The sequence below is a fragment of the Rhopalosiphum padi genome, chromosome 1, assembly GCF_020882245.1.
Source record: "Rhopalosiphum padi isolate XX-2018 chromosome 1, ASM2088224v1, whole genome shotgun sequence".
Taxonomy (NCBI): Eukaryota; Metazoa; Arthropoda; class Insecta; order Hemiptera; family Aphididae; genus Rhopalosiphum; species Rhopalosiphum padi.
The window spans coordinates 31441293-31469287 of NC_083597.1; the positions used below are offsets into that span (position 1 = coordinate 31441293).

A 27995-nucleotide genomic window follows, 5' to 3' on the forward strand; every position below is an offset into this window, starting at 1 on the left:
CGGTATTCATATTCTTGCATTAGCTAATAATTCTAGACAATATTGACAACGCTACGGGTTTAAAATTGTAATTGTTCACTAAAATACTAAATATAAAAAATTATAGTAAACCCATTAGAAAGCTGGCGTGTATGACGACGTCCTACCCCAAATAAATACTTAAGTAAAACCACAATGGCTCAATCTTCTTTGACAAAAAAAAACGAAAATAAAAATTCAAAAATAAAATTAGTTTTAAAAATGCAAATAAATTTAAAATGATGATGTAGAGCCGGTAGAGTGTAGTATAATAAGAAATTGCAGTCTATTCATCACTTTATTAATGAGTTCATTAATGTAAAATATAATTATTTAAAAAAATAAAAAAATTGGCAAGTCACGAGTGAATATCGATCTAATATACTATTATAGTTATATTTATTTATTTTATTTCAGCAAAATCAATATCATTATTTCAATACAATAATCAAATTACAATAGTTAAATTATTACAATAATAGTGATAAGAGCTGATACGTTATATTAGTGGGTATATCGATTAGATCACTATTATATCATTATAAATCATGTGTATATAAAAAAAATATAATATATAAATGATATATTACAATATTTAAAAAACAATTTTAAACGGAGACAGTTAGTCCAGGATAGCAGGATATTTTATGTAATATTTATATTGCTATTAATAATTTATTTTACTGTTAGTTACTTGTTAGTATAATGGAGCAAAACAAACATTTAAAGTTGATTTCAATGACCCACCATTTTATTATACATAGGTCAAGATTTTTACTTATAAAACACAATTGAAAAATATTTTGATAATTTTGATCTACTTAGAATAGTCAATAGATAGATATTCCAATTTTGACTAAAATGTTCATAAAATAAAATGAAACTGATAACTAACCTAACATCATAACAGCATAAATTGTGTATTAACAATTAATTTTTACTCAAGTATAATCCTTTAAAAATAATAGGAAATTTAGTTTACGGATTTGAGAAATCTGACCTAGTTGACATGTTATGTATATATTCAATTCAGATATAATTAAGTTTTAAAGTGAATTTATAATATAAAGTTGAATCCTTAGAAACTGGATCAAGTAAAGATAACAAAGAGACAAGACTTGGATCAATTCATTTTTGAGTCAAATACCTATATTAAACCTACTATCTGTTAATCGTTTTATAAATCCATCTTCATATCATAAGTAAAAATAAGTTTATTATAAAAAAATATACAAGGAATATATTTTTCTCATTAACATGATATTTAACTTGGAAGTGGTATAAAAAGTATGTATTTCCACCACATCATTACATAATTTAAATGTATCACAATGTGAAGTATGTTTCTAAACATATTTATACAATACACATTATGGTTAAACCATTGTTCAACTTATTTATAATTTGTGTATGGAATTCCAAAAACGTTAGATAGAAAATAATGAACATCATGAATAGAATATCCATTAGAGAAAGAGAATCACTTTTTTTCTAATTATGATTTAAAAGTTTTTTGTACAAGTGTTTTATTTCTAAATTGTTTCTCTTAAAAATATAGATTCAATCTAAATGAAATGGTAATTTCAAAATAGTGATTACATACTATAATAATAATGATATTATATAAATTAATTATTGAGAGAACAAAAAAATAATAAGATAAAGTAAAGGGAGTACAATGTACATAGATAACTGTTAAAACAATACAAATTATTCAAAGGAACCAACAGTTGTTATTTATTTATCTTTTTCTATGAACAAAAAATAAATAAATAGTTACATAACACATAATTCATAATTTGTATACTTTAAAATTAAAAAAAATCAGAGTAATAGTTTTAAAAAAAATATGGTTAATTTGAATCATTATTAACAGATTACAAATATATTTATCCTTTTGGACTGTAATAAATGTATTGACGAAAGAAAATACAAATAATTTACTTGATAAAAAAAAAAAACTGTCTTTCATATAATATAAAGTATTGATAATGTAAACTATAACAAATTATAACCTTGGTAGTCTAATAAATAATTAGCATAAAATAGAATATATTATGCACTTAACTTTGATACACAATCATCAAACACTTGTTTAAATTTATTAGCTATTTCTTCATTCTTGAAACGTACAGCAAGCAACTCTTTTTGTGGCTCAGGATTATCTTCAGTTGTGTTCATACATGGCCAACAAAATGCCTTGTTTGAAGATGTCATGGGCATAAGTTTTATATCCGATGATATCAAATGGTTGCATACAACTTTAAACACCTACAAAAACAATTAAAACCGTGTAATAATGTTGAATATTTATTATGTGCTTGAATCTTTAAAAATAAAATGTTTATAACTATATTTTTTCAAACAAGTTTTACCTTTTCTCTTCTAAATAAGAAACGGTATGTATTCCTTTCAGGATGAAATAAAACTTTCATCTCACCAATACCTCTTTCTTTATATTCACTTCCATCTTTGCGGAATAATTTGGAACGTTCACAAAATACTATATAACACAAACCGTTTTAGGTTAGCAGTGAATATTTATATTTTTTTTTTTTACTCAATACTTACATATTTTCTCGTTTTCTTCTCCCGTTGATACTTCAATAGCGTCAGGAAGTGGTATAATGGGTTCAAAATGAGGATCATGGCTATTATCAACTTCTTCCTCCCCATTTTCTTCAGATTTTTCACAATTTTTTTCCTCATCCGTGGATTTGTTAAGATTAAAGTTACCTGCCCAAGGATTAACTATAATAGAACAAAATAATTATTATTATTAAAATATAAAACAAGTTATTAAATTGTATTAATTTATACCTTTAGGAGCACTTTCATCAACAGCAGCTTTATCTTTAACACCAAAAAGACTCTGTCCAAAAACTGATTTAGGATCCTTAGGAATTGTTCCAAATTTAAAGGGACTATCAGTTTTAGGGCTAAAGTTGAATAAACCTTCTTTTTTAGATTTAATATCATCAGTCTTAGAAAACAATGAACTTTGAGTAGTATTTGGCGACTCTGCTGATCCAGAAGCAGAAAATGATCCAAATATCGATGAAGTGTTCATGGTAGAGGGAAGGCCAAATAAGCTTGTTGATTTAGTATCATCTGTTTTAGTAGAATCTGAAGAGAAACTTCCAAAAATTGGTTTGGATCCAAAAATAGGAGCATTTGGTGTGTTCTTATCAAAAATGTTAGTTGTAGATTTATCCCCAAAAAGAAATGATGTAGTTGGAAAAGATTGTGTTATGTTATTTGTTGATGTGACTGGGGTAATATTTAATTCCGAAATACCAACTGGTACTGTATCTTGTTCCTTCACTCTTTCAATTTCCTAAAGTAAATAACATTGTATAACATATATAAACAATACAATAATATGATAATTATTTTGTAATAATACAATACACAACATACAAGTTGTATTATTAAATATAAAACTAGACATATTATAGTGTAATTCTAATAACATAGTTACTTTTATAAGATTGATAATGTTTTTATTATCAAAAAACAGACCAAGAAAATCTATTAATAATTCAAAATGAAATAAATCCAATTTAGGACAATAAAACACATATTCAAGACTAACTAAATAATTGACATGAATACATTCACAAAATTGTCGATTATAATACTAATAATAAATATTTTTTTGATTCAGAAACAAAGGGTCATTTGCAAAATATCAAAAACTCTTAAACATGGAAATAATAATAATGGCATTCTCTCCTGCTAGATTGAAAACAGAAGGAAGAATGCCAGAACTGTAACTCCAAGAAAGTAAGTGTTTTCAACAACTTATTTGAAAAGAACCTACATAAAGTTGTTTCAGAAAAGTGAGTAGAATATTTTTGAAAACTACTAAAAAAATTGTATAGGATTAAATTTTAAGATGAATTCTTAATATTTGTATACCTAATGTTAAAAATAAAGTTTTAAATATTTGACATATTATAAAATTAACAATCAAGTTCTAAACCAAAAATTATTTTGAAAGTTGATTACTTGACCATTACCAATATTTGTTTTTCTTAGTAAAGTAAAAAATATATTTTATTGAGATATATAAAAATGTGGAAAAATTAAAAATATATACAGTCAAATTGATAAAATAAAATTACCTTTTCGTTATCAGTCTTTGAAGAAATAATTGTATCATCTACTTGTTCCTTCTAAAATAAATTAATAAAATATATAATCATTGGAAAATTTAATATTATATTTAAACTTACAGTTTCAGAATCTTCTTCACAGCCTACACATCCTTTACATTTATCTTTTGACTTATAAAGGAAGAATGACAATGGAAGTTTCAATTCTTCAGCAAGTTCTTGATCAGTATGAGATACCACATCTTTAAGTGATTTAACATCAACAAATTTAACAGACTCTATAAAATAAAGATTAAATACCTTATTATAATTATTTAATCATTAGATTTATGACATTTAAACTGTATTGGTTCAAAACAGCATTTATAACTATTAATAGTAATATATAAATAATAAAAATAGTAAATATTGAAAAGATAATAATTTGTAAAAGCCCTAATAGTATACAAATAAAAATAATTAAAGAAGTAATTATTAGAGTTTAAAATAGAATGGTTAAATAGAGGTGAAAAATGTGTGGCTCTTGTCAGTCAGATACAGCTTGCATCTTGTTTATAAAATCAGAATTTACTTAATATTATTATAAAATTTAATTTGTATGGTATATATTTATAAAAATGTATTAAATTATATAAAATGTATTTATAAACATTTTGAATTTTAGCATTGTTATATTTATCCACATTTGCTCACAAATATATTAATGTTAGCCACTTTTGTTTTATAAGGTAAGGCGTCTTCATTTATCTTTCTATATGGACTTCCTAGAGCAATCTTATGATTTTAAATACCTTAACGGCTTAACCACTGGTCAATAAATAATACAAACGGCCATGATAATATTTAATTTTCAGTAGTACTTGTAACAGCAGTTTTTAAGAATTTCCAAGAATTATAATTATATAAAATGTTATACAAGTAAATAAAATAACTCCTCTATACCAATTTCGGATCCAGAGTTAATATAATTTAATAAATAAATAATTTATCTTAATCTTCTAATAAGAATTGTCAAATTAATGCATCGTTTAAAATATTATGCCATTATTTTAAATATAATACACGTACAGAAAATATATCAAAGTAACTAAAGTATAATTAAATAAAGTTCAATGCTAAAATTAGTAATATTAAGTATTTGCATTTTTATAAAACATAGTATATACCTTGATTGTCAGATAACTTTAAAGAAGCTGAAGATTTATCAATAGAAAATGAAGGTTTTTCAATTTTAACTGTAACAAATTAAACAATGCTTTATTAATAATTTTTCTTTTTCGTCTTATACTTATACTCTACAATTATTTAATGTCAGCCATCTTTGATCTAAAAGAACTTGATCTCCAACCTCTCTTACACTCACAACAGACTATTTTTATCTCATTATTCAATCTATTATCAAAATAACCGCCTTTTAGTCATCCTATTCCTCACTCTTTTTACATTAATTGTCTTAGGACTCTCATACATCTGAATTTCTTTTCTCATAACATATCTTAACCATCAACCTAGTCACCATCTCCATCACTAGTGACCCTATTATGTAACCTGCAGCACTTGCCAGTAAATAGAACAAGCATTTACCAATTCGTACTTACTGACAACACTTACGTTTTGTAATTACCACTAAGACACATTTCATTTGAATCTCCCACATTATTCAACCACCAGCAAAGCCATCTCCTTGTCTGTTACATTGATTAGCACAATAATCATGCCCAATTTAAACCACCACTTAATGGTTCTAACACTGTTTTTTTCTATTAACCAACCATTTTACTTTTGTAAGATTTGATGGTTTTTTTTTTAACTTACCATTTGAGCTGAATTGTGTTTTTCCATTTTCCAATGTAGATTTTTGTCTATCATATCCATCACTCTCCTCGTCAGTTTCATCAGTTCCTTCAATACTTTCATCAGCACTCTTATCAGAATCATACTTTTCTAATCCGGCACTTTCTTCTCGCCATGTTAAAGGTTTTTGGTGAACGGCAGTTTTAATTGGAGCACCAAATGTATTTGTGTGATCACTTGTGCTCAATGAACTAAAAGACACTGCTGATGATGTACCAAATGTTGGCATAACAAATGGAATACCTGGCTGAGAATTACTCAAAGCATCTCCAAATTTTAATGAGGATGAAAACGATGTTTTTCCAAATGTAAAACCAGATGATTGGCTTTTAGTAGTTTCGTCGTCAACAACTGCTCCCGGCTTTACAGTATTACATGCAACACATTTTACAGTATTTGCATTATTTGACAAATAACATGCATCACAAGTCCAGGAGCCAGGTTTGGGTTTAAATTGAGCTAGATCGCTTAAATTGGGTAATGGTTTACTGACATCTGGTTTATTATCAGATTGTGTTTTAACTGCTTTAGCTTCAACACTGCTAGAAATTTCATTTAATTCTTGTAGTTTGCTCTTAACTTCATTAAATTTATCTTTAAATGCATGGAGCTGCTCAACAGTTTTAAATCTAATAGCAAACAATTCTTTTTTACATTCTCCTTCCGAAAAGTCTTGGCCAATCCATGACATTGCTTTTTCAGATGAAGCCACAGGTTTCAATTCTAAATCAGCAGTCAATCTTTGATTACAGCAAACTTTTAATATTATTTCTCTTCTCATCAACAACTGATAATAATCATCTTTAGGATTGTGTAAAATTTTCATTTGACCAATTCCCTTCTCTTTCCATTCTTTGGTATTTGAATCATACCTGAGAAGTTTTGCACGATCATCAAATACAATTTTAAGTCCTTCCTCACCAGTAACTACATCTACCTTATCAGGCAAAGGAATAACTGGAGAAAATTCAGCAGTTGGGACAAAATCTTCAGATTCTTCATTTGGTTGACTTGAAGAATCATTATTGGCATCTTCTGATTTAATAATAGCATGTGGGGACGGATTTGTTTTAACACTAAAAATAGTGCTACCAGCACCTGGGAAACCTTTAAAATCAGGAGAGTTAGTGAAACCAAAATTTGGAGAATTTTTTGCTAGTGTACTAAAGTATGATGTTGCAGATGTCCCAGATGTAAAATCTAGTTTAGGAGTAAACATAGCAGACTTTTCTTCAGTATTATTTAATGAAAATAGTGATTTTTCTGTAGATTTAGGAGTTGTCTCTGTAGAAAATACTCCAGATTTTGATGTATTAAATGAGAAAGACTGTTTATCATTTTTATCTGTTTTAGTTTCAGAGTTTAAAGGTTGTAATAGTGATTTAAAACTTGGTGTTGTTGTTTCCCCAGTAGGTGTTGAAAAACTTAAATTAGAGAATAATCCTTTTGGTTTTTCTGGTGTTTTATTTTGTTCTTTTGGTGTAGCAATTTCATTAATAATAGGTGGGGAACTAAATGTGAAACCACCTAATTCATGTTTAAGTGATTTTTCATTTTCCAAAGATAATGTTAAATTTGAATCTTTACTTACTTCTAACACAGATTCACTATAATCATCTTTAACATTGGAATCCACTAATGAAGTATTTTGAGAACAGGGTTGTTTGTTTTCATTAAAGACTCTTATAAACTCTTTACAGTCTTCTACTGTTTTAAATCTCGCACATAAATTTTCAACTTGTACTTGAACAGCATCAGAGAAATCATTAGCTGACCAAACAACTGCTTTATCACTTTTAGATTTTAACTCCATATTGTCATATAAGAAATGATTAGCACAAACCTTATGTACTTGTTCTCGTCTCATTACTAATCTAACTTTGTTTGTATCATTATTTCTCAATATTTTCAATATTCCAATACCTTTTTCTTTCCATTCCTTTTCAATATACTTATACAATTTAGCACGTTTTTCAAATAATATTGTATCATTTTCTTCACCCGTAACTTCCTCAATTTTATCAGGCAATGGTATGATTGGTTGAAATTCGGGTATAGGATCGTGTTCTTCAGTATAACTATCATCAGTTGCAGAGTTTCTAGACTTATTTAATGATGTTTCATAACTTTCTTTAAATGTTGATAAAGGAGATTGAAATGAAAATTTATCAGTACTTGGTACAGTAACAGACGATATTGACTGAATACTAGGTACCCCGTGAGATATGACTGACTGAGATTGACTATTTACCTGTGGACTATTGAATTTAAAAGGATAAGACGGAGCTTCAGATGTAACTAAACTACCACCAAGAATATGGTGTGTTGGTATAATTACACTAAGAGGAGGCTGGGACACTGGAGGTCCAGTTGGTAAAGTATCAGATGATGTTATATTAACATTTGGGTTAGGAGCCATTGAATACGATGGAAATTGATTTGATTGACTAGTTGCATTAAATAAACCAAACTGCTGAAATGGTAAGGTAGATGAAAATGGTAATTGAGTTGTTGGAAAACTTATTGTAGCCAATTGAGTTTGATCATCAAATGCATTTTGAATACATGATGATTGATCATAATTAATTTTATCAAATTCCTCTTCATTTTCTGCATATACAGCATACAAATCATCCTGTCTAGTTTTTATTTCATTCATTGCATTAAGTTTTTCTATCAAAACTCCTTCAAGTCTATCAATACGTTCAATTAATTTACTATCTGTTGCAGGTTTATCACTAGTAGTAGTAGTTATAGAATTATTTGTGGTAATATGATGAGACAACTCATTTATTTTATCAAATATTGAGTCTTTTGTATTGTTAAAATGATCAAATAATTTATCAACTTTTTCAGACATTGATCTTAATGTTTCTATCATATTATAATACTGCAATCCTAAAGTTTGGCATTGAACATTCTGTGATTGTACAGCAACTTTTAATTCACTTAATAATTTATCATCGGTTTCTTCATCTACTGTTTTTCGAATCTACAATGTGAAATTAAAAGATTATATAAATGTATTTAATTGTCGGATGACGGTGAATTGGTCACAAATAAAATTAATTGCCAGGATAATCGATTGTTGAACAAATATTTTGTTATTTATTATACTAATCACATAATTAATATACACAGTTTAAAGTTAAATGTAATTATTTTAGAAAATTAAAATACTCTTATTAATTTATTTATTAATAACAAACAGTTAATCAAATTTACAACAGGTTAACAGATATAATAATATTATATCCCATTATATGACATAACATGAAATAATTTTACTGGTGTTGTAGCAATAACTCTGATAAGCTTTTTAGAAGGAATAGCCTATAATTTTAAACTTCAACTTTAAATTCAAATTATATTTTTTAAATTTAATATACTGTCATTATTATCATATTTTATGTGTAATTATCAACAATTAACAAATGTAATTTTTATTTGACAACTAAACATTTTAATATTCTAAAATAAAAAAACATAAAACTCAGAAATATATCTAGTGTAATAAAAAAAACAAAAGGTTTGTTAGACGATCACTTATCCCGGAAACCAATTCACTGGTGATCTATAATTCACCGGATACCTTAATTATCATTCAATTGGTGTATTTACGGAGGGATTGGGAAGATATATTCTACTTAAAACTCTTTAATTTATATTTATATGGTTAAAGTTGTTTTTTTTAATTTATCACTTTATCAATAGCCAATAGGTAATAAAATACTAGGACTTATAGCACATCAACAGTTTTGTCATATTTCCTATCTTAAAGATATTCTAAATACACCACTGATTGTATTTAATTTACTTTAATATAATATATAATAGTATGTATACTCACGGGAGTGATGGGTGATTTAACAGGAGTACTGGTTACATTGAGAAATGACCTATCTCCAAATTTATTGTACAAATGTCTCCTTGATATATTAACAGTATCGCTATAATCCTCTCCAGACAAGTTTAAATTTGATTCTTTAAAAGTAATAGAAATAAGAATTAAAGACAGGCTAAATGATCAGTTAGTACAGATCCATAAAAATATTTCAGATAAAAAGGATAAATATTTTATTATTATTATTATACATATATAAATATTATTATTGAACATAATACTATATTACTAAATTAAATTGTATTTTAATGATGAGAGAAATTATTGTAGCAATATAAATTATTATAATTTATTAGATAGATAATAAATAATGCAATAAACAAAAATACATATGCTTGCTTATTTTCTGTATTATAGTATTGCTACTAAGTTTGAAATTTAAAAGTACAAAATATAAGCTTATTATTCACTTAGAAAGTTTAAAAGTAAATTCTTTAAGTATTGGCTATGTTTATTATTTGGATTGTTTCAAAAGTAAGCTACACTAATTTAAAATGTTTATTAACCAAGCTTATTAAAAAATAGAATATTCTCCACAAATATGTTTTTAATGAAACCAAACCAATATATATTTTGTAAAGTAACATACATTAATGAAAATTAATATAAAATACAGTATATACAATATAAACATACACAAGGCCGTATCTTGGGGGACAAACCCTCCCCTCCCAAATTTTTTTTGTGTTATATTATGTGGTAGTAAAATAACCTATACAATATTATAAATTTATAATAAAATTAGAAAACAATATTTTAGCTTAAAACCCCTCCTGAAATAAATTTCCAGATTTGGCCTTGTACATACATATTTTTAAATCGGGTTAATGACAAATAAGATTAATTTATCCTTAATATATTTTTAGACATATGCACTTTCATGTTTTTAAAATGTAATAAATTATTATAAATTAATACTTACGACTATTGAGGGTCCCATTCATATCAAAGTCTACTTTTAAATCTAATAACTCTTCTTTTAACTGTGAGTGCAAGGGATGTTGAGGTTTTTTCTTTAAACGATTTTTTGTAATATTTAGCAATTCTTTGACTTTTGCAACCAATGTATCATTTGCCTCTGTTAATGTATTATCCGTAGAAGTATCAATAGCAGGTGGTTTTATCATTTTTTTATAAATCTGTAATATATTATTACCAAAGAATAAAGAAGTATTAAATTCAAATACTAAATAAGTTTAATACATAAAAAGTAAAAACAATTGGTACCTCATGAATTTAATAATATATGTAATTAATTCAACTTCAATCATAAATCATTGCATACAAAAAAATTCTAATTGCAGACAAAAGTTTGTCAGCCTATATTTTTAACTTCTAAGGAATTTTTTTTTCTATACATAATATATACAATAAGTTTGTTGAGATTACTTTTATCAAAAATATCATAATTATTTAATTTTTAAATTTGTCTATTAATTCACATTTCACTAAAATACAACTTAAAATTCCCAACATAAAAAAATTACGGCAAGAATTTTTGATATGTAAGTATTTAAATTTAATTGTATATTTGGTTCAGAAAATCAATTTAATTTTTTTATTTGAAAACAAATATTCACATTATTAGAAGATATTAACTATACTAACCATTGCTTGATAAAATGATGCATATGGTGAATTAATGTTTTTAAATGCTTCTATGGCTTCTTCATTTTGTTCATTATTCATTAACTGGCAAGCTAAATAAAATTTACCTTCCTCCAATAACTCAAACACTTCTCCTTGAGTCAATTTTTTTCTAAATATCAATAAATTATAAATCATAATAATTCACACAAAAAAAAAATAACATGCTACCTGTAGAATTCAAATAATGTATTTTTTGACTTGTGTTCAATTCCACGTTCAGTAATACGTTCAAGTAGCTGTATTGCCATTCCCCAAAAGAGAACAGCTCTTTTTTCCAGTCCCTCTTTTAAAAGGAAGTTATCCACTATTTTGTTAGCCTAAAAAACCCAAATTTGCAAGCACTAAAATAATGGCTAAATATTTGACTACGATATTAGTTATCATTGATCAATAATCATAAAACAATAACTTATACAAAAACATTTAAAATTGAGTTGTTTTGAAACTGTAAGCACATTTAAAATTTGTTTTTACTGTATTCACATTAGTTAATTTGGAGAAATTAATGATTTTGAATAACATTAACTTGATGATGAATTTAATTGTTTAATAATTATAAAATTTAATACCTGGCTAGCAAAGTTCTTCGCCAAATACACCATTAATTGTACATCCATTCCATGATTTCCTATTAATCGAATAGACTCTAACCCTTGGATAGCAGCTTTTCTTAATTGTGAAACATGTTTAACATCAACATTTTTAGAATAAATTTTGTACATTGATTTCCACCTAAAAATTATAAGATATGTATATTCTTTTTAAATTCTTGTTAAACAACAATAACTCATTAAGGAAAAGAGTAATGGAATCTATTTTACCAATTCTCTTGTTCTGATGTTGTTAACTGATCAGTTATATTAGATGGGAATGTCTGTGGTGCTTTGGGATCAGTTCTTTGTGATTGGTTATCCAAGAATGAAGCAACGCTTAAAACTAAAACAAAAAATTAATATAGAAAAAATGATTAATAACTTACTCAATAAATTAACTATTTTTGTTATCCACTATACAATCTCTATATATATATCTATATTGTAGAAGCTAAAGAAAAAATAAAAAAACTACTTGAAATTCAACCAACAAAAAAAGTTAGCAAGTAGGTTACTCTATTGTACATTAAGTGGTAATCGGAAAAAAAAACCCAACCTAAAATAAATATTACGTTTCCTAATATTTTAACAATATTATATATGATATAAAAACTTCAAATGTTATCAATTGTGTAAGTTTTTATAAATATTATGTTTTATTTTATTAATTATAATTTTGTCATTAGCGTTTAATCAGGCTATATACACTGTCTGATATTGACCAAATCGGGTGTCTCTGGCCTTGAACACGGTCTCCAGCGGGGGTGACATACATTATCAGTTAATAAATATTATCACAGAGAAATATATTTTGTTATAATTTTTTTATTTATTTATTTAACAATAAACCAGTGTCAAATAACAATATTACAGTAGCACTTATTCATTTTACTAAGATTTAATAAAATACATAATAAATAGTAGTATAATAATAATAAACATAATAAATAATTTGTTTCTGGTTTTATAATATCGTAACAAATAGGGATACACATTACCAACTTCTAATCAGATTACGGATGCGGTTTTAACTTTTCGAGTCCAATACTTCATATCGTAGGGATACAGTAAACCGACCAGCTGGTTGAGTGTCGCTTCTATATTGTTCTGTGGTTTAATAAATATTTATTCAATAATTTTCATGTGATTTTGAGTAATATGAAAGTCTAGTAAAATACATTTATCAACTACTATAATTATTTAATTCATTATTATTATTATTTAGATAATTTGACATTACGATCATTCAAATATTTATATATGATAAAATTTAATTTTTAAAATATGTATTGTAACATAATGTATCAATGTTATATTTTATTTTATTAAAACATATATGATATGTGATTGTGAGTAATATTGAAGTCTAGGGATGTTATAACTCAGTCAATGATTTTTTTTCCAGAGTGGGTCACTATCGTGAGCACATTAAATTTGAATTTAATGACACATTATACACGAAAAACAATTCTGAGCAGAAACTGTCTGTTAACCTATATCACCAAGTTTATTTCATGTTTTTATTTTTTATATCTAGCTTATAGTCATTTATTTTACTTTTAGTATTACAGTAGTAGGTTGACATACATTTTTTTTTAAATAATGTGTTTATGTTATTAATATTTAATATCATAACAATTTATATTTATATCATATTATATCAACTTATATAATTCCAAATGTAATAACATCTTACAAATCTTGTAAATACAATAACAAAGAAAAATATATTAATAGGTACCTATAGATAGATAATATCCTCAAATAAATCAAAAATTTCATTGTATATAGTAATATGTATAATAATTTAATAAACCTAATAGTTTTAAATTTCTACAAATGGTATTAAATTATAACAAAATATTAACATTGTTATTTCTTGTTTAAATATTTTATTTTATCCAAAAATGAACTTAAAATGTCTATAAAAAAAAATTGTTTATATATACCTATGTATTTAGATTACATTGTTTCAATATGAACTACATGCGAATAATCTTGTATTCAATTTCAAAACTCTATAATATATGAGATCTTATATTAATTGTTCCAAAATTTAAATCAATCAAATAATTGTTTATTATCATTTGTAGAAAAAAAAAACTAAAAAAAAAAATATAATTTGTCACACCTATAATTATCTCATAATTAATAAAAAAAATTGAACAAATAATCACATAATGAAAATGATAATATAAACATTTGGTGAAAATTTTAAGTATCTACTATAATTTGTTTATTTATTTATTTTTTTTTTGAAATACAACAAATTTTTTGTGGAGAAATAATTAATTTACTAGTGAATATCCAATGTCATCAAAATTAATTTGGCTTTACGATAGAATTTTTTTGTTAAATATATTGGTTGCAAAATGTATGCAGATTAAATATTTAATTTTTTTTGTATTAAATGTTCAAATCTTAGGTATAAAAAATTTGTTTTTATGAATTTCTAACAACAAAATAATTTATAAATTGGATTTGTGTAAAATTGTATGTCTTTTTTCCCCAATACAATTTTTTTAAAACTTTTGACATTTCAATGCACTTATTAGATCCAATTTGCTACCAGAAAACACTTGCAATTTGAAAATCAAATCATATATACTTTCTCAAAAGATGACTAAAAAGTACATAGTTATAAATCACTCTACTCAGAATCTAAAACAACAAGCTTGACAGTTTTATTATAATACTTAATCATTGTAAATTGATGTTTTGTATGGCATGAATTAAGTCTTAATACAACATTTGAGTTGATGCCACTATGCTTAAGTCTCTAGGCTATTTTTGTTTTTAATGTTACGCAGAATTATATAGAAGACTATTGAGATCTAATTATTAGGCATACAAAAAGTATTTAATATTAAATAATAAAGAACCAAATAAAAGTATTAATTTATTACAAAAAAAGTTTCAATTCAAATTGAATAATCTATTAAATAAGAAGATTTAGGTCACTCATCCCAAACATAAATTAAATTATAAATACCTGTAGCATATAAAAATGTATTCATATCTATTTGGCAAATCGACTCAATATTGGCAGATGCAAATGAATTAGTAGCCAAAGGCAATTCATTAAAACTTTTACATCCAAACCCAACTGGAAACACTGTGTTCTTAGTTAACCTTATTCCACATCCTTTGTTTTCACTTTCTAATAGTTGAATTCCATACCAAACTAAATGATGTAATGAACCTGGACGACTCATCTCAAATGACAACACTTAAAATAAAAAATATAAGTCATTTAATTTCAAATATTATTTATTGACAATATTAAGTATGTACTTACTATGTTTAGGAACAGCATATTGTATTAGTTCTGGAATATTATAGACTAATTTTTCTGGAGAATAATGAATAAATAGTGATGTTGGTATTCCTTTAGCATATTCTGGATCATTAAATATTTTCTATAATAGAAAACAATTTGTAAAATAAAATAAGATATTATATAATATATAATATATATGTTATGGGTAGAATATAAAAAGTAAATAAAATACACATAACCCCGGTAATGTAAATTAGTGGTTGTCATAAATACATATTTCCAAAAAAAAAATCCGCAGTTTTCCTAAAATCAAACTGTTCAATACCACCACACACATTAAGTTACATTATTGCTTAGAACAATAAACCAGTTAATCATATTTAATAAAAATCATTAAAAATGAAATTGATTTTTGAATATTTGTAAATACTAGGATGTAAATTTATTCCAATCTAGGTATTATCTATTTTATTATATTATATATTGAATTCTTTTTAAATAGGTACATTATTGTTAGTGAATAGTAAAATTAAAAAATACTTATTAAATTATTTTTATGACAATTTTTTCAATAATTATAATAAATGTCTAATAAATTATTAACTGTCGGACAAATGTATAGTTTTGAATTCCAAATTTTCTTTTTTAAAAGGGCCACTACACCAGCATTTGTTTGCTTTGTCTATCTCCCACATAATATAGAAATAAAGATACTCTGTATTTCCACGATTATGACTGTCTAGTTTAGTTTAGGGCAAAAGCACCTATTATATATTATTTTATAAAGAGTATTTCCTATGCATTGATACATTTATATTATAAATATAAGTATGTTTTAATTTAAAATAAATTAGAATATTTTTAACCATTAATAATTTATTCAAAATTGTAAATATTAAATATATATCAGGTCAATTCACAAGTCTTCAGGTCTTCTTTATAAAATATATTATAGGTACTTTTGCCTAAAATTGAACCAGTCGTAATCGTGGAAATACGGAGTATCCTTGTTCCTATATTACGTGGGAGATAGACAGAGAAAACAAATGCTGGTGTAGCGCCCCCTTAATGAAAGATAAAATATGAGGTATTGAACAGTCTAAAATGTGGTTATTATGATTGATAGGTATATTTTGAACAATAACTATGTAAACACTACCCGTGCCTAATAAATAACAAAAATATTATTCAAAACAAAAAAAAATCTTATCGTGAAATAGCTAATATACAACTTCTTTACTACAATGGTCAAGGTCTTTAGTGACTTTAGCAAATTACGATTAGAGTATAGATAGATATCTGTTTTGAAATAAGTTAGAACAATTTCATGTTTAAATAAAATATGACAACATATAAAAGACAAACTTTTGATAGTAGTGAAAACTTGTATCTAAGCTGACAATGCAATATGAGGTTTTACCAACCAGTTTTTAAATTTTAAAAAAAATTGGTCAATTGATATTGGCCAAAAAATTAAAAATTAGACAAAAGTTGTTTAGATAATTGATAAATGGAAATAAAATATACATATATACAATAAATACTATACACATAAATTTAACAAAAATAACTTATTATAAACTGTGATGCACCTTGTACAAATTAAATTAAAAACATACCTTATAGTTTGTTGTTTTCCAATCATTGACACATAATAACTTAACATTATCAATAAAATGTTCATCCTCTTTTGCCATCATAGCACGTAATACAAAGCCACTCTCTATTATCCTTCTAGTACCTTCTAATTCCCATAACGCTACATTTGATTTTTGTTCCATACTAAATTCTTTATTTGTTATACTTTCAAATGCTTGTTTGTCAATTGGAGGAGCTAAAGACATTAAAAATAATGGTGCAGCCAATTGATTACTTTTGTACCAAGATGTTGAATTTTCCTGAATAGACAAAATTATAAATAATGACATAATTTAAGTACACAAATAGTTGAATATTAATGGTTAAATTATATTACATTTTTGGTGAATTTCATAATTACACTAGCTAAGTGAAAATAAAACTGATTAGATATATGTTGTATGAGACTTCGGTAAAACTCTGTCTGTGGAGATGATAATTGTATAGCTTTATATAGAGCTTGGTCAAGTCTAGAATAAAAATGTATTTTTTTAATTTTAAAATAAATAATAACTATATAAATATATGTATATACCTAAAAAGAACTTTATAGCATTCCGATACAGTTTTTTGTTTGCTTGTTTTTGATTCACTAACAAATAAAGAAGCAGTATGTTCATATAAAGGCAATACCCGTGAATAGAATTCCCAATTTACTGCATTTGAAGTACCATGTGCCTATTAATAAAATTTCAAACACATATTTTGAATACCTATATTAATATTTATATTATATAAAATATAAATACATACTTCACATATCTGAGAAACAGTCTCATACCATTCAATATTATCTTTTTGAAACTTGCAAGTTTTTTCTATGTTAATTGCATATGAAAATGCTTCAGACAAACGTCCGGAACTTTCAAATAATTTCAACTGTTTAATTCTAAGATTTATGTCGTCAGGCCTAACAGATATTTCAGCTGAAAAATATATATAGTTAGAATTATTAAATTCAATGATATTTATATATTCTTACCATTAAGCAAATTTTCTACTTTAGAAGGATCACAATTTCCATTTGATGTCAATAATCGTTCCTTTAGTTTATAAACAGTAGGATGATAAGGATATAAATTTTCTGTTTGCTTACATATTTTTTCAGCTTGAACTTCATTTAACTTAACAGAAGGATCAATCATAAGCTCACAACCTAAAAAAATGTATTTGTTTAGTAAATATTTAAATGTTTAAATAAAATGTATATTTTAATATTTTACTAACATAATAATAGTAGTTCTGGTTGGTTAGGGGTTGAAGCTAAAGATTTTTGATATTCTATAACTGCTTTTTCTTTATTACCAAGTTTGTCATAACAATGACCAAGTAAACGACGTCCTTCTGGTGAATTCTCATTCACACTCAAAAAAGTAATAACATATTGCTTGGCTAACTCAAATTCAGATACTTTGTAATACATACGAGCAATAGCTAATCCTTTGAGATTTTTCTGAAATTTAAAAAATCAATTAAAAAATCTTAATAGGTATTTATTTTTTTAAATAATACATTATAAATTATTTATAGATAAACTATACTCCAGCCAATCTGGAATAATCAATTATTAAATGAAAAAATAAATGATCTCAATACTAAAATATTGACAACAAAAATAAAATTTCCAAATGATGAACAAGTTGCAAGTGTTAAAAATAAAAAATAAATTGAAATCCAAATTAAAGAACTATATACTTAACTAGTTACAATTAATTTATTATTCACATTTAATAAAAACTTTAAAATAATCAAAGAAATTAATTGAAACTATTGACCTTAAAAATTTACTTTATAAATTTGCTAATTGAAAAATTATATTTAAGTATGAATCAATTAAACAATACAAACATGTTTTTTATACCAATGGACTTATAGTTTAAATATTTCTTTATATTACAAAGTTAATTTGGTATGTTTAAGTATAGGCTTTAGTTAAATGAAATACTAAGTAATTAAACTAACCCTTAGGTTGGAAAATTATTGTTGCATATTATGGTTAATTTACAAAATATTAAGTCAAGATTGATTAAAATGGTTGGAATGCAGGTAATTTTCAACCATAATAATTAAGCAATTATACAGATAAATGTAAGGATATACATATAAATGAATAAATCACACAATCACAGATAAGAGATAAAATTAAATTCTTTAAATAATAATCATAATAATATAACATAATAAAAGATTAAAAATATCATCAACTCATTTATTGATATAAGTTATAACCCATTGATTCGTTTTATGAAACCGTTTGACATCATCATTTGAATTTGAACAAAAATTATAGGTGGGTGAATCAAAAAAAAAAATGATGAACAAAGTCAAAAACCGCAAATCACTGTCAACTATTGCCTGGGACAGTGAATAAAGCGCTTCGACCCGCACAGCTTTACAAAGTTCAAGTGAACACCCAACCAACTACAAACCTCATGTTCATTGTTGAGTTTATCGAACTGTTCCTGCACATGGCGATCGATGTCTTTTTTCGACCGGTACAACACGGCGTTCCCAACGCCTATCATTTTTCTTTTCGGACCACCTCCAACACAGTTAACAAATATAAAAACGAAAACGGACTGCAGCAACAACTGTAGATAATACAGCTGGGGAAAAAGGTCAGGACCAAATACGAAATAAATCACTGATAATATTTGTGGACGACTACGTTGACTGTCACTGAACGTTATTTCAAATGTTACGTTTCGTAAACAAAGGACGAGACAATGAAAAGGTATAGATGGCTATAAATCGTATTAAATGAGCACATGACACGATCAGCGTAAAGCCGCTAAAAACGCTTTTCACAATCGCGCGTACGCCGCGGCCGTGTTGCTGTGAAACGGTTTTTGCCCGTGATTGGTTGTCACATCCAGATTTCAGTGTGGCCGGTCGTGACTATCGACTTGGCTACGGCAGTGTAGCCAAAGTCGTTTTTAATTATTTTTCTGATAATGCGACCTCGGGACGCTAAACGTGTCATGCATATAATTATAATATACTCTAAACAGTAAGCATGCAACAACGCGAAACTGCGAAACTTCGAAACGTTCTAACAGGCTTAAGTTAGAGCGCACCATTATACTATTATTATTATCATGGCATTTATTTTTTAGCTGCTATATCCGTGTAGAAAGTTATGTTATATGCTGTTATATACATAGTATTCTTGGGGAGGAATGGGACTTGGTCACTTAGAACTATTTAAATCCCAGTCATATTATTCTTCTACTTTTATTCATGTATCATATTATTTGTTGTAACTGACACAAATGGAAATTGAAAACATGAACTCGTAATCATTAAAAATAAAAAATAATTGCATTGTTCGATTACCTAATGTAAATAGCACATGTAAACGTCTTCAAACGATAACATTTAAAAACAATACAACATTTATATATTTGTAATATGTTTAGCTATTATCAACTGACAACTGTTAATATTCTACTAGGGAAAAAGAATGTCAAAATTATGTAGATCTTGTTTTATTTCTGATACCTAGTGAAATTACAATTTATAATGTGTTCAACGGGCTGATATAAATGATGTAATATTATTATTACGGTCTTAGTGTCTTACAGAAGTACAGAACCATACAAATATTACAAACTCGCAACATACGATAAACCTATAATAATTAATATAAGAATTAATATTATACAAATAATAAATTAACATTTACCCGAAAACTCTCATCTAGAAGTACTCAAAAAAGCTATTTATATTTTAGAAACTAAGGATTTGTAGAATTCGGCTGGACAACATCAATAGTCAGTAGAAGATTATATAATGCAAAAAATAAAAAAAACTAATTATAAATCCTAAGAAAAACCGTATATTTTGGAATTTCCGAACGTCTAGTTTACTTGGAAATAGTTAAATCCAAAGAGAGTAGATTATAATATGTATTAATATGTATTACAAGCTTACAACAGATACGAAAACGAATGTGAGTCTATAGATTAGTGAGATAATGAATAAAAATATATAAACCAGGTATAATTACTACATTATTTAGATTTTGGACAATATCACACCAGAAATAACCAAACCGTAAATTAAAACCGTAGATCATATACATGATCTAAGATTAAAACCAACTACGATTACTAGTTCGCAGCGATCGATAACTGTAAACCATGATTTGAGATAGTACTATCTTAAATCGTGCTGTTAACTGAGATACTTAAAAATAAAATAAAACATTACAAACACGAACGTCACGAACCATGAGACACGTCTCAGACTCTCATAGCCTCATGACTCATAGCGGAATGATATTATGACCATACTTGTTTTCGATTCCCCTTTTACACCATTCCTATGGCAAAATGAGATAATTTCGATATTGTCTCATATTTATTTTTAAGCTCTATTTGGACGTTCTTGGATTGACCCACCAATCACCACGTCAGACACCATCAACTCGTATGCATGGCTCGCAACTTTACTTGTCTATACTCTATTCGCCTATTCTATGAATATTACATATTTACATATAAAAAATTTATAATTTGATAAATATAATATATTTATTTGATATTTTATTTGAGAATATAATAAAACCAAATTATTAATCATTATTTCATGTACTCAATATATACATAGTAATAGGTAATAAAAAAAAACTATTAGTTAGATACAACCATAAATTGATTTATATATACTTATATATATATATATGTGTTTATATATCTGTGGGTACAGCTTATGACAAATGGCCTAGTAACTGGTCCAGGAACGGTCCATATAAACATATAATTTATAATTGGATATAACGCGATGGGTCGGTTGAAAAATTGAATTATGGGGTGGACTCGGGCCGGGCAGTTTGGTTGTATAAGTAACTTATTATGATTTTTATATTGTTTTAATAGTTTTGGGTCTATTTAAAATCCATAAAATATAAAAAAATAATATGATAATAATTTATTATATTTTTTTGTTCAAAGAAACAGTCAGGGTTACCACCTTTCAGTGACAAAATTACGGGACACATATTTTTTGTTAAAAATATTAAGTTTGATTTATATACATGCCAATAAAATAAAATATTGTCAATTTGTATAGTAATTATGGCTCATTATTTTATTATGTTTGCAAATATTTATGAAATACAAAATCAAGTAAGCCTAAAATAAAAAAATTAACTGATGTATTTTTAAATATTAACAATAAAATAATAATAAATCTCTCATTTGGATTATAATACTTACAGTACTTATACATTATACAAACTAAATACAATTGTTAGATAATTGTGTAAAAAATTAAGAATAATATGAAAAAGTAGCTATAGTATTGTACTTAAAGTTTTTTATTTATTTTTAAAAGAATATTTTTGGTTACTTGATACTGCTTTAAGTAAGTCTTCGTCAAGCTTTATTTTTTCAATAAAATCTGAACAGTTTTCTTCAAAGTTTAGAGTTATTTGAAGTTCTGACTTGATAAGTTCTACTTTGCACCGGTTCCTTTCTTTTGACTACTTTTGGTTCATAATTGAAAAAACTCTTTCAACATAAGCGTTTGAAGGTGGAATGCTTAACACATATGAAACTAATAGAAATATATTTTTAAAATTTTCTTTTGTGCCACTTGAAAATATTTTAGTCCACTTAGAGTACACATTTTGTGTACTACTATAAATATTATTTAAAATAGGTTTTATTATGCAATACTCATTAAAAAGACCATCTAAAGAAATATTTTCTATTTGTAATGTCTTAACAACTTTCACTAAATCGTTGAAGGAAATTTCATTGTTTAATTGTAAGCATTCAATCACTTTAAAAATATTGTCATCAGAGAAGTTAAACCACTTAGATAAATATGTATTAATATTTATATAAAACTGCCCAAAGATTGTCTTATATTTTTCATATTTGTTTGCTTTTAAATGTTGTCTGCATGAAATGAAATGAGCTCCAAAAAATTGTTGTTCCAATCTTTCTGTGAAGTTAGTTCTTAAATAATCCATAATTTCATACAATTCTGTAGCAGAAGTGTTCATGTTTTGTAACCGTTTACTAGTTTGTTGAAAAATTTGAACCACATTTGCACAAAAAGTTAAATATATATAGGTTTTATTATAAAGATAATTGTCTTTCTCTGTATCAGTATCTGCATTTATTGATAGTAATTTTTGAAGAACTTTGGGACATTCATCTCCTATCGATATAAAATATGATATTAAAGCTGGATAAAATTTTAAAATTTTGTCAATTGCTGGACCAAGAGATAACCACCTAGTTGGTACATGTTTTACCAGTTCTTCCCAATCAACTTGAGCGAATTCAAAAAAACTTTTTAAATTTTCTCTTCTAGATACAGACGAAGAGAAATGACTATATATTTTTAATGAGAGTATGAGAGACAAATAGTTTGTAAATAAATTAAATTAATTGATTTGGTAAAAATAGATTTTAAATATCATATTTTTGTATAATTTTAAGAAATACTCAAATACGGGACATATTGCGTCCCGATACCCATTAAGCCAGGACGCGGGACAAATCAAACAAAAACAGGACTGTCCCGTGAAATACGGGACGGGTGGCAACCCTGGAAACAGTATTTATATAAATAGAAATGATAGCCAATAACGTATACTGCAGCTTGAGTTTGTATCACTATTCACTAATATTGTTGTTCATATACGATAATTCAATCTAATATAAACATTGTAAGTAATATAATAGGTAATAGTAAAGTTATAAGTTATAAGTACCTATGTATTATAATTTATTATTTGTATACAATTATTATCACTTTATCAGTATAAATTGGTTAAATGGTTTATAACATATTATGTAATTGAAAAGATAGTTTAAAAGGCCTATGCGGCTATGCCCTATTTTTCTATTAGTTATTTGTATCCCACCACGAATACATTTTCCTGGATGTTTTGAAATTTAATTATAAGACCACATATTTTATAATTTTATATAGTATTTATATAGAATAAACATGTTGATAAAAATAATAATAAAAGGGCAATGTTTATGGGATATTGGATTTTAAAAATGCATATAACTTTCAATTTTAATAATTAAGGCTCGAAAATTGAATAAATATTTTACTGTATTTATTAATCCTTATTTTATCATTGGTTACACGGAACATCCCTAATTGCTATATTTTATAAAACTTTTTGAACCCAAACATCTACACTGCAGATAAAAAATTTAAAAAAATTACACTTCAAAAATTATTAATTACTTGAGCCAATAAATAATCATTACGATCATGTATTTCTTAAATATGTTATGTATCTACTGTTATTATTTCTATTCAACTGAAAAAATGTGTGATATTTTAAACATAAGTGTTGTAATTAGGTATTAGGTTAGACAATGGTTTTTGGGTCGCTTTAAAAAAAAACAATTCCCTGGCCGCTCTGAAGGAGCCAATTTGCCTCTGAACATCACTACACGCCTACACCAGTCAACTTTTTATATTTATTATTGTATTAAATATTTAAATATATTTTGGACTTGGAAATAAATCATATTCACAATGTAAAAATCGTTTTATTTCGGTATAGGCATATTATTACATTATACATAATATTTGCGCGCGCCAACTCGTGTTTCAGTTATGGCTTTTATTTTTTTTTATCACCTATCCTCTAAAATAACCTCCTTATTTTTTAAAAAAAATTTAAAAATGTATAAAGTAGAAATTTTAAACATAGGTAAAATGTCAATAGTACAACAGTCACGACAATTTTTATGATCAAATTGATTGAAAATATACTGTTTTTTTTTTTCAAAAAAGTGAGTTATTGGCTCTTTTTTACCTACCTACCTACCAATATTAAAATTTTTAGGTAAAGTAAGATACTACATGATGACAGAACGTTTCAAAAATGTTGTTTTTTTCATTTCGTTCAATAGTTTATGAAAGTTCTAGGAAAGTTAAATACTCAAGTCCAATTTGTATTTTTATTTCAAAATAATAATGTTGAATATGTTAATAATGTGTAATAATTATATAAAATAATTTATTTATAAATAAATAAAAAGGTATGTAAAGAAGTGGGTAGACCGTAGACAATTTTTGATCTATCTACCAAGTTAGCAGGGGGGCTATTTTACTCTCCGAAATATCAGGAAAAAAAAAATTACCTGACTTACAAATGAATGGTATGATATTTATGTACATTTTTTCAATAACCCCCCTCCCTGAATTTTTTTCCTGCGTTTGCGCATGAAGTAATTTAAAGGGCTATCATGGCTCCAAAGAAAAAAATAACTACTTGCTTCGTTATTAATTATAATATTAATTGTACATTTGCACATACTTTATACAACATAGCCACATCTTTTTTTTACAGTTCATTATTTTAAAGCAATATCATATAAGTTAATAGTTATTACTCAATAATGAACTTTTGTCTTTTAGTTTCTATGTATTTATTATTTCTTGAGAATAAATATTTTTCAAAAACTTAGAATCTCTCTCAACATTTACTAATAATACACATTGTAATAAGTTTTGACCTTACCATATAACTGCTGACATTTTAATTTCAAGAAAGTATGTTTGCAGTTTGCATTAAATCTGAGCAATAGACAATTTAATTAAATATTTATACATTTATAAATTATAAGCAATGTAAAGGCACTTAGGCACCTTAGTAGGTAGGTATTTATTTCTCTTAATTGACTCTTCTATCACTTCTATAATTTTCATTTATTTGTTATTTAGAAATTGTACATGTTATATATTGTATATATTTGCAGGTATCTTCAAAAAAGTATGTCTGTCAAAAAATAAATCCAAATTATTGTTATTATTTTAATAATATTTAGGTGCTCGATTATTCAAATATTTACAAATTTTAAATTATGCATAAGTACATATCTTATAACAATAAATAGGTTAACAAATGTTATAACTTATATTACAATGGTTTACACATTTCAAGGCTATAAAAGCAAATAATACAGAATAAACAAATTAAGGTTGTAGTCGTTGTAGATATTTTTCATTTGTTACAATTTCAAAACTGAAAAATAATTGTCATTCATTTTTGGTAAAAATAAGTTTTATCTTTGTGAAGAACAATAAATAGATCCAATTAAGTAATAAGAAATCATTCTACTAATATTATAACAAATTTAATTTATATAACTATATTAATAAATTAATATTACTCATCATAAGTAGACATTTTTATTTTAGAGAGTGGAGGAACTTGGTACATTATCATATCCGTTTTTTCTCCTGAATAGAAGAAGTAGTAAATTAAAGTAATAAATTCATTCAATTGTATGTAATTTATAATGTAAATTATTAATGGTATAAATATTATACTACCAGTATTAGTTTTTATTACAGTACACATGTCACACACATATGTATATAAATCATAAATGAATGTTTTGTAGTATTTATGTTATTGATTTTCTTTTTTCTCTTACTATATAATAAATTAATTAATAAGTACCAGCATCACTGATAGATTAATGCATTTGGTATTTATTTAGTAACATTTGTAATTACACTAGAATAGTGCATTATCAATCATGTTGCCTTAATCGCAGTCCAAAAAAAAAAAAATTCATTGTACTTGAATATTTAGGTCATTTTTGGTTATCACTATTCACAACCAAAACAACCAATTTTTGGATGTATCAACTATCAATTTTTTTTTGATTATATTATGTTATAACTTATAACCAATTCTTTAAATTTTATTTATTTATTAAAGTTACATACCACTGAACTTCAAATAAATATATAACATAATCTGGAAATCTGCATAATATATGTGTATCTTAATTTCTATTTTGACTAGTGACCACATCATGCATGATTGCTTGAAAAAAAACATTTTTTTGTGCTTATTTGATCTGACTCAATAAAAAATCACTTGAATATGTATCAATCATTGTCCTTTGAGTTCCTACATTTTTCTTTTTTTCTTAGCATTTGATGTTTTGTTCTTTCCTTCTTTCCCTGTTAGTGGATAATATGTAAAATTGTATTTGTGATTTACATACAGGCCCGGGTTTGAAACAGCAAGCTACAGAGAAAATCTTGATGGGCCACGTAAATTTGGGCCAGTAGCCAAAAAATGTAGGAGCAAACATTTTCTAAAACCCCCAAATTATTGAATATTAGGGTTAGAGTTTTCGTAGCTTATAATATATAATACAATTTTAGTCTACCCTAAAATGTAATCAAATCTCCACCAATGAACTAGCCGATAGAAATTTAAAATCTCGGTGGACCGAAAAGTCTCAATCCGGCACTGTTTACATACCTACGAACATACACCAGATGCATTGTAAAAACTGCATATCAATAATCATATGCATGTCAATAATCATATGCATATCAATAACCACTAATAATGATAGATTGAATTGGAGTATATTATATTTTATTAGTGGTAATATTGTTGAAATATTATAATAATATTTTATAAAATATTTGTAAACCTAAGAAATAGTAGTTTTTTTTTATTGGTTAGTGATAATCGAAAGTACAATAATTTATGTTGTTAACATATGAAGTCAGTTATACATTATGTATAAAATAGAAACTGTTTTTATAGGTGAACAAATATTGTTGTCATTTCAATATTTTTTATGCAAAAAACGAGGTCATGGCTATTGCCAGGTGTACTAAGGAATTTCAATAATATGTGTTTGTTTTGAAAACTAAAGTCAATGTGGCATTGTAATTTATGAAACAAATATTTATAATTAATAATTAATAAAAATGTATTGATGAAAAAAATTGTTTTTATATAGACTGGTTTATAGTTAATCTTAAATTGATTTGTACTTAAAATGGTAATCAACATAAAGATATGCATATTATAGGATTGTAGTCTTGTTTGAATCCATATAAATGTATTTATATTTTTTGTCTAAATATTTTGGATCTTATTTTTTAAAATTTAATAATTAGAACACAATAAAAAA

At 25.7% G+C, this 27995-nt stretch overlaps 1 protein-coding gene across 1 annotated transcript; it reads right to left on the reverse strand.

The window, feature by feature from the left end:
* Positions 1–1728: 1728 nt before the first annotated feature.
* Positions 1729–19894, reverse strand: LOC132918579 (E3 SUMO-protein ligase RanBP2-like). Its single transcript, XM_060979890.1, has 23 exons — positions 19485–19894; positions 18283–18508; positions 18038–18211; positions 17809–17981; positions 17591–17733; positions 17393–17525; positions 17037–17315; positions 15436–15556; positions 15130–15366; positions 12366–12480; positions 12114–12276; positions 11713–11861; positions 11503–11653; positions 10817–11033; positions 9841–9974; positions 5952–8982; positions 5303–5371; positions 4257–4414; positions 4146–4196; positions 2839–3355; positions 2590–2769; positions 2394–2521; positions 1729–2289 (listed from the first exon to the last, which is right to left on the reverse strand). Exons 1-23 carry the CDS (start codon positions 19578–19580, stop codon positions 2074–2076), a joined length of 6861 nt encoding a protein of 2286 aa, XP_060835873.1. The 5' UTR covers positions 19581–19894; the 3' UTR covers positions 1729–2073.
* Positions 19895–27995: the final 8101 nt, after the last annotated feature.

What these genes read in the sequence shown, in the direction of transcription:
- LOC132918579 (XM_060979890.1), bottom strand. Translation starts at nt 19,580, where the DNA reads ATGATAGGCGTTGGGAACGCCGTGTTGTACCGGTCGAAAAAAGACATC. An exon ending in TGCTATAAAGTTCTTTTTAG is followed by an intron (nt 17,526 to 17,590) that starts GTATATACATAT and finishes TTTTTATTCTAG; the next exon opens with ACTTGACCAAGCTCTATATA. An exon ending in GAATGGGACCCTCAATAGTC is followed by an intron (nt 9,975 to 10,816) that starts GTAAGTATTAAT and finishes TTACTTTTAAAG; the next exon opens with AATCAAATTTAAACTTGTCT.